Source organism: Heterodontus francisci, chromosome 13, assembly GCF_036365525.1.
Source record: "Heterodontus francisci isolate sHetFra1 chromosome 13, sHetFra1.hap1, whole genome shotgun sequence".
Classification (NCBI taxonomy): Eukaryota; Metazoa; Chordata; class Chondrichthyes; order Heterodontiformes; family Heterodontidae; genus Heterodontus; species Heterodontus francisci.
The window spans coordinates 95,749,968-95,763,289 of NC_090383.1; the positions used below are offsets into that span (position 1 = coordinate 95,749,968).

Sequence of the window (13,322 nt, forward strand, 5' to 3'; positions counted from 1 at the left end):
CAGCAACTGAGATTAATGACCAGATAATGTGTTTCGACAGTGTTGATTGAGGGATAAATGTATCGAGCAATGGGGAGCATTCCCCAGCTGTGCTTTGAATAGTGCTGTGGGATCTTTAACACCCACATGAATAAGCAGACAAAGCCTCAGTTTAATCTCTTTCTATCACTGGTCCAAGTTATACCAAGTTTTTAAAAAAAAAAACCTGACTATATGTTGCCCTCTTTGCAGTTCTGGGAGTCTCTTAATGTTAGTTGGTATCTTAAATGGTTCAATATTTAATTTCCAACCAGGTGGGGTTTTGTTTTCAAGTCTCAAGCTCACTGGAAATTTATTGATACTTAAAACTGAGACATTGCATTTTGGATGGGGCTGGTGGAAAGCAAGAGGAAAACAAAATTGCTCTTGTGCGACTTGACATACTGGTCATTGTCCAGGTGAGCACTTCACGTAGTGGTTGTTGGAGTGGTCTATGGCTTACCTAGCCCACAGTTCCAGTTAAAAAGTAGGTACATGTTCTTGTTTTGAAGGGAGCAGAGGGGAAACAATTTGGATGTGCTACCAGTTTTAAATGCAAGGGTGCAGTTTTAAACATTTTTCAAAGCATTGATTTGAACAGTGTTATTTCAAAGACAGTTACATTTCCACTTCTGTTTTTCATTTGAATTTTGTGGGGAATTTAGGAAAGCTGAAAGAACATTACTTGCTAAACTTCAGCAATGTGTGTGTTATATATGTATATGTGAATATAATGTATGTATATATGAAACAGATTGAAATGAGCAGGTTTATTGGTCAAAGGAGATGGTTAAACGCAAAGGTTTTTGGTATTTAATCTGTTTGACCTATAGGTGATGTTTAAATTCTTTATGTTAATGAGTATAGAGCTAAGTATAGTTAATTATTGATGATTCATTCTCTTGTCTTTTAGTAAGATCCTAGGTTTTATGAAGAGTAAAGATCTACCAATTACAGAGGTGGTGTTCAATTCCCTGGTGACAGGACATGCACGGGCTGGGTAGGTAAAATGCTGCAGTTAAGACTTGGAAGACATATTGCTTCAAAAAAAAACTATTAATGCGTTAACGTCTTAGAACTCTGTGCACTTCCTGTCAACTCTTTTGTGTTATAAACATGGGTACAGTAGTATGGTGGTTATGTTACTGGACTAGTAATCCATTGAACATGAGTTCAAGTCCCACTATGACAGTTGAGAATTTGAATTCAGTTTTTAAAAAATCTAAATAAAAAACTGGTATCAGTAGAAGTGACCGTGAAGCTGTTGGTTTGCTGACCTGATGTTTCTTCGAGAAGAAAACCTACCATCCTTGCCTAGCCTATGTGTCTCCAGTTTGATATCAAAGTGTTTGATTCTTAAGTGTTTTTGCAAACCACTCAATTGGACCACAGCTGTACAAGAAGACCTACAATCAAGGTAGCAATAAGGGAAATAATAAGAGCATGGCAGTAATGGAATGAATGTACAAAAATAATGATTGTGCAAACAGCTAAGGCTAGAGGTTGCATAAATAGTAAAAAGACAGAACAAAATGTATTTGAATGTGCGTAGCATTCGTAACAAAACAAATGAATTGATAGCTCAAATAGAAATAAAAATGTATGATCTGATAGCCATTATTGAGAGATGGCAAAGAATGGGACCTGAATATTCAAGGGTACGACATTTCAGAAGGGCAGGAAACTAGGAAAAGGTGTAAGGGTAACTCTGTTAATTAAGGATGACAGTATAATAGGGAGAGATGACTTTAGTTCTAAAAATCAAGATGTAGAATCAGTTTGGGTAGAGAAAAGAAATAGGCAAAGTAGAAAGTCACTTGTTGGAGTAGTTTATAGGCCCCCTAACAGTAACCACACTGTAGGATGGGTATACAGGAAGAAATATTGGGGGCTTATGAGAAAGGTACGGTGATAATCATGGGTGATTTTAATCTACAGATAGATTGGACAAATCAGATTGGCAAAGGTAGCCTGGAAGATGAGTTCATGGAGTGTTTTCAGGACAGTTTCTTAGAGCAACATGTTCTAGAGCCAACCAGAGAGCAGGCTATTCCAGAGCTGGCAATGTGTAATGAGACAGGATTAATTAATGATAGTAAAGGCCCCCTAGGTGTCAGTGATCACAACATGATTGGATTTGGCATTCAGTTTGAGGGTAAGAAGAATGGATCTAAGACTAGTGTTTTGAACTTAAGGGTAATTATGAGGGTTTGAAGACAGAGCTGGCTAAAGTAAAGTGGGAAATTAGATTAAGGGATAGGTCTGTAGAGATGCGATGGCAGACATTTAAGGAGATATTTCATAACACTCAGCAAAGATACATTCCAGTGAGAAAGAAGGACTATAGGGGAAGGACACACCATTAACGAAGGAAGTTAAAGATAGTATCAAATTGAAAGAAAAAGCGAAGAGTAGTGGCAGATTAGAGGATTGGACAGAATACAAAAAACAGCAAAGAATGACTAAAAGAATAACGAGAGAGAAATTGGAGTACAAGAGAAAGCTAGCTAGAAATATAAAAATAGATAGTAAGAGTTTCTACACATAATTAAAAAGGAAAAGAAGTCAAGCGAATGTTGGTCCTCGAGAGAGAGTCTGGGGAGTTAATAATGGAAAACAAGGAGATGGCGGATGAATTGAACAGATTTTTTGCATTTGTGATCACTGTGGAGGATACAAATAACATCCCAGAAATAATTGTGAATCAAGAGTTGAAAGGGAGGGAGGAACTTAAAACAGATACCATCGCTAGGGAAAGAGTACTGAGAAAATTATTCGAACTAAAAGCTGACAAGTCCCCAGGTCCTGATGGATTTCATCTTAGGGTCTTAAAAGAAGTGGCTGCTGAGATAGTGGATGCATTGGTTTTAATTTTCCAAAATTCCCTAGATTCTGGAAAGGTCCCGTCAGATTGGAAAATAATGAATGTAACTCCGCTATTCAAGAAAGGAGGAAGACAGAAAGCAGGAAACTACAAGCCAGTTAGCTTAACATCTGTCACAGGGAAAATGCTGGAATCTATTATTAATGAGGTTATAGCAGGTCATTTAGAAAATCTCAGTGCAATCAGGCAGAGTCAACATGGTTTTGTGAAAGGGAAATTTTGTTTGACTAATTTATTAGAGTTCTTTGAGGAAGTAACAAGCAACGTGGATGTAGTGTACTTGGATTTCCAGAAGGCATTTGACAAGGTGCCACATCAAAGGTTACTGAACAAAATAAGAGCTCATGGTATAGGGGGTAACATATGAGCATGGATAGAGGATTGGTTAGCTAACAGGAAACAGAAAGTAGGTATAAATGGAGCATTTTCAGGTTGGCAAGCTGTAACTAGTGGAGTCCCACAGGGATCAGTGCTGGGGCCTCAGCTATTTACAAGCTATATCAATGACTTGGATGAAGGGACAGAATGTATGATTGCTAAATTTGCTGATGACACAAAGGTAGGTAGGAGAGTAAGTTGTGAAGAGGACACAGAGTCTGCAAAGTGATATAGATAGGTTAAGTGAAACAGCAAAGATTTGGCAGGTAGAGTATAATGTGGGAAAGTGTGAACTTGTCCACTTTGGCCAGAAAATAGAAAAGCAACATATTATTTAAATGGAGGGAGATTGCAGAACTCTGAGATGCAGTGGGATCAGGGTCTCCTAATACACAAAACAAAAAGTTAGTATGCAGGTACAGTGTGTAATTAAGAAGGCAAAAGCAATGTTGTTGTTTATTGCAAGGGGAATGGAATATAAAAGTAGGGATGTTTTGCTACAGTTGTACAGGGCATTGGTGAGATCAGATCTGTGTCTTGCGGCAGGGGGGCCCGTAAAATTCTGTGGGGAGAGGCCTGCCTCGACCCATGACATTGAGAAGGGCCCCGCCGCATATTACTGGCGGTGGGGGGACCTTGGTGCGGCCTCAAGCGGCGGGGCCTGCATCTACATATTCAAATTAGCCTAAATTTGATGCAAATTCACTTACCTGCTGGTGACGGCCATCCCATGTTGATTTTACAGCCGCCATTCGTCCCTCGCGTGCCTTCGGAACTCCATACAGAGTTCCGAGGCGCGAGCCTGGTGGAGAGGGGGGAGGAATAAAACTTTCAGGGTGGGAGGGGTGCGGGAGCGGGGAAAACAATTTTGATTGGATGTGGGGAAGGGGGGAAGGGGTTGAAGGTCAATAGTTAGAGGTTGGAGGGGTCAAGTTCAGGTAGGGAAAAAGGCATGTTTTGGTTATCACGGGCAATGAAATGACCATTGTGGGGCGTTGGGGAAGGGCCTCCATATCATTATTATTTGCAGTCAAAAAATAAATGCTTACTTTACCAGTAAAAATTAAAATTACTTCTAAGGGCTTAAAGCCCTTTAAAAATGGTGCCTGCTTGGTGGTGCTGGATGCCATTGTCGGGGATGCCTCTGTGTTATTGGGGCAGCCTCTCTGCTGCCTCTATTTAAATCAGCCCCCACGCATAATATTGCGGGGGCTGTGCGGCAGCCCTTCCATGTTGGAAGGACGCCAAGTTCCAGGCCCAGGGCCACGGAGTGCGGCGCACAAATGAGATCCAGCCCCTAGACTATTTCTTACAGTTTTGGTCTCCTTATTTAAAAAAAAGAATATAATTGCATTGGAATCAGTTCAGAGAAGGTTCACTCAACTGGTTCCTGGGATAAGAGGGTTAACTTATGAGGAAAGGTTGGACCGGTTGGGTCTGTGTTCATGGGAGTTTAGAAGGATGAGAGGTGAACTTATTGAACCATACAAGATCCTGAGGGGACTTGGCAGGGTGAATATTAAAAGGATGTTTCACCTCGTGGGAGACACTAAAACTAGGGGGCACAGTTTGAAAGTAAGGGGTCTCCCATTTAAGACAGATGAGAAATGTTTTTCTCTGAGGGTCATAAGTCTGTGGAACTCTCTTTGATGGAGACTGGTAGAAGCAGGGTCATTGAATGTTTTTAAGACAGATTCTTGATAAATAAGAGAGTCAGAGGATATTGAGGGGAGGCAGGACAGTAGATTTGAGTCCACAAACAGATAAGCCATTGTCTTATAGAATGGTGGAGTAGGTTTGAAGGGCCGAATAGCTTACTCCTGCTCCTAGTTCATATGTATGTATTCATGGGAACTAGGCTTGGGCAAGAATTACTGGCCTTGCCAGCAGAGCCCACATTTTGAGAATGAATGAGTAAAAGCAAAGTCCAAATTTTTAAAGGAAACTGTATCCATTAACTTGTCACTTCACTTGCACACTCCTAGCATTGATACTCTGAAGGTTTGGACTATCCATGCAGCTGTCTTCAGCACTTCCTCCCCTCTTCAATTCCTTCACTGTCACTAAGTTTTTTCGGTCATCAAACATGTTGCCTCTCACCTCGTTAACTGTGTTTTTTTGAAGACTTCCAATTTTAATCCTCTAGTCTGACTTGTTCATCCTTGTTGAATGACTGGGACTGCCCTGACATAAGTCACAAATGGCATTTTCTGTGGAGGCAACCATGGTGTATCATCCATCCTTGTGCTCTTCAACCTTTTTATAGTGTTTGACCATGCCATCCTCCCCGAACACCACTCCTGTTCGACTGTTCCATCAAATTGTCCTTGTGTACTTCCACTTCAAGCTTTCCAAATGCATCCAGCATGTCTCCAGCAATGGTTCCTCTTCCCTTGCCTGCACAGTAATCTCTGTTAGAACAGTTTTTTTTAGATAGAAATATTTTTTTGCAGTATAGGATAATGTACAGTTTACCTGTCAGAAGACAGTAACATACCTTAATGTTGATATGTATCAAGAACTTTGAGAGTGGAGCACAAGTAATTATTGAATCTCAATCTTGGAATACATCCCTGAGTAAAGTGGTTATAATATATAAAATCTTAAAAGATTTCTTGCTGTTCATGATGCTCCATAACAGATTGCAGGCTTTCATAGTGGAATTTTGAATCAACAGATAATGATATTGCAACTTATTTAACTGTGATAGAGGGGAATATAGTGCTTGTACATGATAGTTGTATACGTTCAACAACACTGTCTTTCCCCCATACACCATGCCAGAAAGGCGGGTCATGTCACTAAATCCAGGGTTGTGCTGCCTGTTTATCCCAACTTGTATTTTAATATAAAAGCAAAATACTGCAGATGCTGGAAATCTGAAATAAAAACAAGAAATGCTGGAAATACTCAGCAAGTCTGGCAGCATCTGTGCAGAGAGAAGCAGAGTTAATGTTTCAGGTCAGTGACCCTTCATCAGGGTCACTGACTTGAAACGTTAACTCTGCTTCTCTCTCCAAAGATGCTGCCAGACCTGCTGAGTATTTCTACCATTTCATATTGTATTGTAATATGACTGATTTGAGTTGACTTGTCTACTTTGCCTCTCTTTCCCAGAGTAATTTGATCGGAACGTTGATGTCAGTTTGCATTATGCTACTTTTTATTCTGTCTATTATTTTAGCACTACATAGTGTTTGTAAATGTCTTTCAGCAGGTGCTCCTCTCATATCTAACACTCTTGAAAATTGTGTCTGCAGCCAGAATGTGGGTTGTGTAAATTGCTTCCTAAATTCACTGTTGTACAGCTTTATTTCTGCCCCCAGCTACTTCTCTGAGGAAGGGGAACAAGAAGTATCTAGCATGGGTCTTTTACTGGGTCCTGCTGTAACTAGTCAGATAACTTCAACATGATCATTTTTCATGCTGTATTTTAAGTGATTCAGCGGGCATATTTAGCTGCTGTTCTTGCGCCTCTCTTTCTGCCCGCAATGAAGGTCCTTAGTATGTGTTTTCTTTCAGTTGGTCGCATTCTTGCTTTTGAATCAGAAAGTTAAAGGTTCAAACCCCTTTTCAGCATTTAAGCTCCAAATTTAGGCTGATGCATCATGCATTGTTGAGGTAATGCTGTATTGTTGAGTAAAGTATTAAATATATTCATGTTGCAATGATTCAAATGATGAAGATCCCATTCAAAGAAGAATAAGGAGTTCTTCTGGTGTCCTGGCCATTATTCTCTTGGTCAACATTCTTCTCTCTGCCAATTATGATAAATCAATGAATTAAATAATTAACCTCTTTAATTTGTTGGATCTTGTGTGCAATATGGCAAAAACATTTAGCTACTTAACTGTATCTGCACTTCAAAGTGATTTTTGGCACTTGGAGTATTTTGAAATGTTTCTGGGAGATGTGATGAAGCACCATGTAAATATAAATTGTTTTCCTTTGTCTCGCTTGTACTCAGTGCAGGAATGCTTCAGCAGATGCTTTGTGTGCATTTCTGAACAAATACACTTTTGAGTATTGGAAATCTTCATTGTTAAATCTAAACTGAATAGGACAGTTTCTGTGTGAATCGATTAATGCAGCTGGCAGAAGTCTGTATTTTCTGTACTTTCAGTTTCAGCTGTCTGGTGTTTTAATTTGTAAACTTCTATTTCAGTGACATGGAAAGTGCAGAGGGCATTCTAACTGTGATGAGAGGTGCAGGAATTGAGCCTGGCCCAGATACCTATGTTGCACTGCTGAATGCATATGCTGAAAAGGGAGATATTGAGAACATGAAACAGGTACAAACTGAGCAGCAGCTGTTGCTTTTATTTGTCAAACTTAATTAGAATAGATTGAACAGAATGCTGTTTATAAAGAAACATTATGTAATGTTGTTACGTTAGGTATCCTCCAGAATATCGAGTTAGTTCTGTGTTAAAATCCTAAAAATTCAGGAGTACAATGTGAGTATGCTAATGTTCATGATCTCGAGCATCTTTTTTTTAACTTTTAATGCTTAATATGTTAAACGTCAGAATTTTGAAGTAATCTCTGTTTCAAAATATTGAAGGCCCCAGAGTGTTTGTTTCCGCTGTTGGGGTCTTCGAGTGAAAAACATGCCTAGAATTTGGTTTCAGTGATGGAAAAATCTTCAACTTCTATGGGCTTGAGTCTTTGAAGTAGTTAAAGGATGGTGGTGTTGAGGAAGGAACATTTTCAATTGCAGCTGCGGTCTGAGATGTGTAGAATTGGTAAGATGCAGCATAATCCTCAATTTTCCTAGTCTCAAAGCATTTAGTTTGGCCTCAGTAACAGAAGAAAATGTCCGACTGCACCACTTGAAATTTTCTGTCTCCTACATCAGTTGATTGCTGATGAGTGCAGAATTATGAGCTGATTCATGCAGTGGATCCATGTCTATTAGTAATTGGACTGACAGTGATGAAACAAATTTCATACAGTATCTTTTCAGCCAGCACAGAGAAGGATTTTCATTTGGTCAGTTCACGTAGGGTTCCTGTTGAGCTTCCTCAGTCCCCACCTTGTACAACTCTTCAAATTAATGCTTTAATGCAGAATGAAGCCTGGTTCAAGTTTGCAATTCTTACTGGCGCGTATTCACTATCTTGGTTATAAGTGAAGTCTCTATCCATCCTCCATAGGGAGGAAGGGAAGGAATTTGAAAGACACATCACTCTTGCAATACACGGCTAGCACCTGATTAAACAGTGCATCATTAGCAGAGTTCTAGATGCAGGCTGCTAGAGAAAGTGGGTGTGATACAGACACGGGAGGAAGGACAAATGAAGAGAAGGAAGGGGCAGGCAGATAAAACTGAATGCCAGTTGATTCTCATCCCATGTGAAGCCTAGTTCGTAAAACATTAATTTTGACCATAGAAGATATTATTTCTGCTCTTTTATAACTTGCCTTTAAGTGCAGGCATTCTGTGATGTTGAAACTGTTTTGTTTTAAAAATGAAAAAGAAAATACTGAATTTGTTTTTAGCATAATAAAGTGACATGCTTCTCCTATAATGAGATTTCCTGTAACCTCTAAAGAATTAAATTAATACTTGTGCAAGATAAAATATTTGTGTGCATTTTGATAAAGCTTTAAAAATTGCCATCTGGTTGTGATACTGATTTTTTAAGTGTGAGTTTGTTTTTTTTAAAATTCCCTGAAATTCAGGTTACAAAATGGGCGGCGCAGTGGTTAGCACCTCAGCCTCTCAGCTCCAGTGACCTGGGTTCAATTTTGGGTACTGCTTGTGCGGAGTTTGCAAGTTCTCCCTGTGACCGCGTGGGTTTTCGCCGGGTGCTCTGGTTTCCTCCCACAGCCAAAGACTTGCAGGTTGATAGGTAAATTGACCATTATAAATTGCCCCTAGTATAGGTGGTGGTAGGGGAATATAGGGAAGGTGGGGATGTGGTAGGAATATGGGATTAGTGTAGGATTACGATAACTGGGTGGTTGATGGTCGGCACAGACTCGGTGGGCCGAAGGGCCTGTTTCAGTGCTGGATCTCTAAATAAATAAAAAATATATATAAGCCACAAATAATTTGATTTTTCTCAAAGTATTTTCTTCTAAGATTTTGGTTCCATTAATACTATATTTTATAGGTACCTGATTCGTAATTGGTAGGGTAACAGATTAAAAGAATTGATTGCGACAATTTAGGGAGAAGGGAAGAGACTCAAAGGTGTTGAAGGAAAAAATAAGTATTTTTTAGCACTGCCTTAAGATATTTGTGCGGTTTGAATGTAAAGCCTATTTTTGTGTGGTTAATCTTTCCCTGTTGATAGACACTGGAGAAAGTTGAAAAGACAGATGCCAGCCTGATGGACAGGGACTTGATGCAAATTATCTTCAGCCTGGCCAAGTCTGGCTATCCACAATATGTTCAGGATATTGTGGAGCGGATGAGACATGACAGGGGATATGTACCAGGCAAGTTCCACACTAGTAGTGCATATATATGGTGATCATTTGTAATTCCTCAAATCTTTCTGAACTTAAAGTACTTGGAATTTGGCTTAAAATGCATTAATTATTTTCCATTTTAAAAAGAATTTGTAAGTACAAACAAATTTTCTTTTCCATTTGAGTGGATGAAAAGTGCCGTGCAATCCTGGTCATTGTTTTCCTCTTGCCATTTTTACTATGATAATCCTGCAGAATCTAGTAAAATGTATTCTCTTGGGTAAGTCCAGATATGAATATTGGACAAAAAACCCTTGTCCTGTGTTTGAGACTTCATTGCTAAGGCACCAGCTTTTTGTTATTTAAGTACTCAGAGGAAGTATGTTCGACCAAATTACTGTTCTAAATGTTTATAGAGAGAGATGCTAAGAAAAACTTCAAATTATAGGTGTGCAAAGGAAGCCCAACCCCAGTCCGAATGCCTGAGCCAGAAGCCCGACATGACCCTGCCCAAACCCGACACGTGTCGTCGGATCCCGTTGGGGTCGGATCGGGTAGCAGGCCTTTACATCAGTACATGTGTCGGGTTTGGGTCGAGTCGGACTTCCGGGTCCAGCACTCAGGCTCGGTCGGGTTTTCTTTGCACACATTTACTGCAAACGGTCCAGATATACATCTGAAAGAGAAGTTATCAGATTACATTTCTGTTGATTTTATAAAAGCGAAGTATCTGTTCTTTTTGGCACCTTAGTAATATCTCTTTGTTGCCCTGTTTCATACTTTTGATTTGTGGACTGGAAACAACTTAGAAATATTCATGTGACATTAAGTTCTGCTTTACTGACAATGAATGGAGCTTTGGATTTTGTACAGCACACTCCATTCATCATATATCGAGTGAGAGGAAAATTCTACATAAAATGTCTATTTTCAAATTCAAGTGAATTTTCCAGATATTTCAAAGAACAAAGAACAGTACAGCACAGGAACAGGCCATTCGGCCCTCCAAGCCTGCGCCGATCTTGATGCCTGCCTAAACTAACACCTTCTGCACTTCCGGGGCCCATATCCCTCTATTCCTTTCCTATTCATATATTTGTCAAGATGTCTCTTAAACGTCACTATCGTATCTGCTTCCACCACCTCCCCTGGCAGCAAGTTCCAGGCACTCACCACCCTCTGTGTAAAAAAAAAAACTTGCCTCGCACATCCCCTCTAAACTTTGCCCCTCGCACCTTAAACCTATGTCCCCTAGTAACTCTTCCACCCTGGGAAAAAGCTTCTGACTATCCACTCTGTCCATGCCGCTCATAACTTTGTAAACCTCTATCATGTAGCCCCTCCACCTCCGTCGTTCCAGTGAAAACAATCCGAGTTTTTCCAACCTCTCCTCATAGCTAATTACCTCCAGACCAGGCAACATCCTGGTAAACCTCCTCTGTACCCTCTCCAAAGCTTCCACGTCCTTCTGGTAGTGTGACGACCAGAATTGCACGCAATATTCTAAATGTGGCCCAACTAAAGTTCTGTACAGCTGCAACATGACTTGCCAATTTTTATACTCTATGCCCCGACCGATGAAGGCAAGCATGCCGTATGCCTTCTTAACTACCTTATTCATCTGCGTTGCCACTTTCAGTGACCTGTGGACCTGTACGCCCAGATCTCTCTGCCTGTCAATACTCCTAAAGGTTCTGCCATTTATTGTATACCTCCCACCTGCATTAGACCTTCCAAAATGCATTACCTCACATTTGTCCGAATTAAACTCCATCTGCCATTTCTCCGCCCAAGTCTCCAACCGATCATCATTATCCGCAACTCCACCAACCTTTGTGTCGTCCGCAAACTTACTAATCAGACCAGCTACGTTTTCCTCCAAATCATTTATATATACTACAAACAGCAAAGGTCCCAGCACTGATCCCTGTGGAACACCACTAGTCACATCCCTCCATTCAGAAAAACACCCATCCACTGCTACCCTCTGTCTTCTGTGACTGAGCCAGTTCTGTATCCATCTTGCCAGTTCACCTCTGATCCCGTGTGACTTCACCTTTTGCACCAGTCTGCCATGCGGGACCTTGTCAAAGGCTTTACTAAAGTCCATATAGACAACATCCACCGCCCTTCCCTCATCAATCATCTTCGTCACTTCCTCAAAAAACTCAATCAAATTATTAAGACACGACCTCCCCTTCACAAAACCATGTCATAAAATTCAAGCATATGGGCAATTCCTCAGACTCTTTTCCTTTTGAGATTTTTCCCTTGTAACTTAAAACAGCTGAGTCTAGACTGCATTTCATTTGCAGTAGTCTGAAAGTGAACTGAAATTTTAACAACACACACTTTTTTTTGCTGTAGTTCATGATCTATTTTAAAAATTGCTTGTGAAATCCTGTTAGTTAAGAGGGCCTTTGGGGGAATCCAAATAATAGACACATTCACACCTTCATCCCAGGGCTAGTTTCTGATCAAAGGATACTTGTCAGATGGGAAGAGTAACCCAGCTTCCTATAGGAAGGGTGCATTTTACTCACCCTAGCAGTTAAATCAAAAGTAGTACCGATTTCAACTTAGAAGAGGAGCAGGTCATTTTGGCTCATCTGAAAAAAGAAATGGTTCATCATAATAGGAAACTTAAAAGTTGAGATGGAAGTGTGGGGAGGAAACCAACTTTAAAAATGGAGACCAAAACGTGAAAGGTTTTGCAATTTTATTGGAAAATGTAAGGCATACAAGGTTTACTGTTTTGAATTAGATTTTTTTGTTGTAAGGCTCAATTAATGTTTATGAATCAGGTTGCTGGATTGCATTACTTTCCACGCTTGATAACTGCTTATATGAGATCATGCACAATAAAGTAGAACAAGATTGCTCATTATGCTTAAATGTTCAAAAGGGAATATATGTTTCATGAAACAGATATGTGCTTCATAATTACAGCTTGTTGGTTGTAGTTGAACAATTGTCACAGCATAGCTTATTTTTCCAACTTGTTCATTGTTACAGACGCAATGAATCTATGCCTGAGCTTGATTACACAAGGTTTAGAAGAAACTGCTTATCAGGTGTTGAAAACCTTTCCCACATTTCAGTCTGAGAATCAAAATGGCGATTCATTAGATCTTGGTAACTTCTTCATCCGGCACTGTATTAATCTAGACAAGGTAAGACAGAGCAATCTGGTAATCCCATAATGTCATGGTGCCAAATCAAAATTCTCAGTGTCACTTGTTTATTTAGCATAAATTGGTAGTAGTAAATTATACTCAAGCCAATACACATTAATGCTATGCTTAGGTCATATTCTTACTTCACCACCTCATAACGCTCCCTTTGTAACGAATACCATCAGTATTTCACACAAGTGGTACCGATTCCAACTATTCTCTGCATTGCCTGCTCCATTTTCCTCTGGGACTGCCTCAACATGCTCTTTTTCTACTTGTCCCATTGCAGCCAGCACAACACCAACAATGTTATTTTCTTTCTGCCACTGTAACTTCATCTCCAGAGTACCCCAATGTTAATTCTTCATTCCTTCTTTTCCCTTCTTTACATATTGCTCCTCCATTATATTAATTGGCATTTTGCCAGTTTCCCTCTGTATGTTGAT

At 39.9% G+C, this 13,322-nt stretch overlaps 1 protein-coding gene across 1 annotated transcript in view; it reads left to right on the top strand.

Moving 5' to 3' along the window:
• The window catches only part of lrpprc (leucine-rich pentatricopeptide repeat containing), a 154,880-nt gene that overhangs the window by 28,080 nt on the left and 113,478 nt on the right, over nucleotides 1-13,322 (top strand). Inside the window, exons 6-9 of the mRNA XM_068045217.1 lie at nucleotides 932-1,018; nucleotides 7,446-7,572; nucleotides 9,583-9,727; nucleotides 12,716-12,873. Of these exons, the coding sequence (XP_067901318.1) occupies nucleotides 932-1,018; nucleotides 7,446-7,572; nucleotides 9,583-9,727; nucleotides 12,716-12,873 (517 nt within the window). The remainder of the gene's footprint in view (nucleotides 1-931; nucleotides 1,019-7,445; nucleotides 7,573-9,582; nucleotides 9,728-12,715; nucleotides 12,874-13,322) is intronic.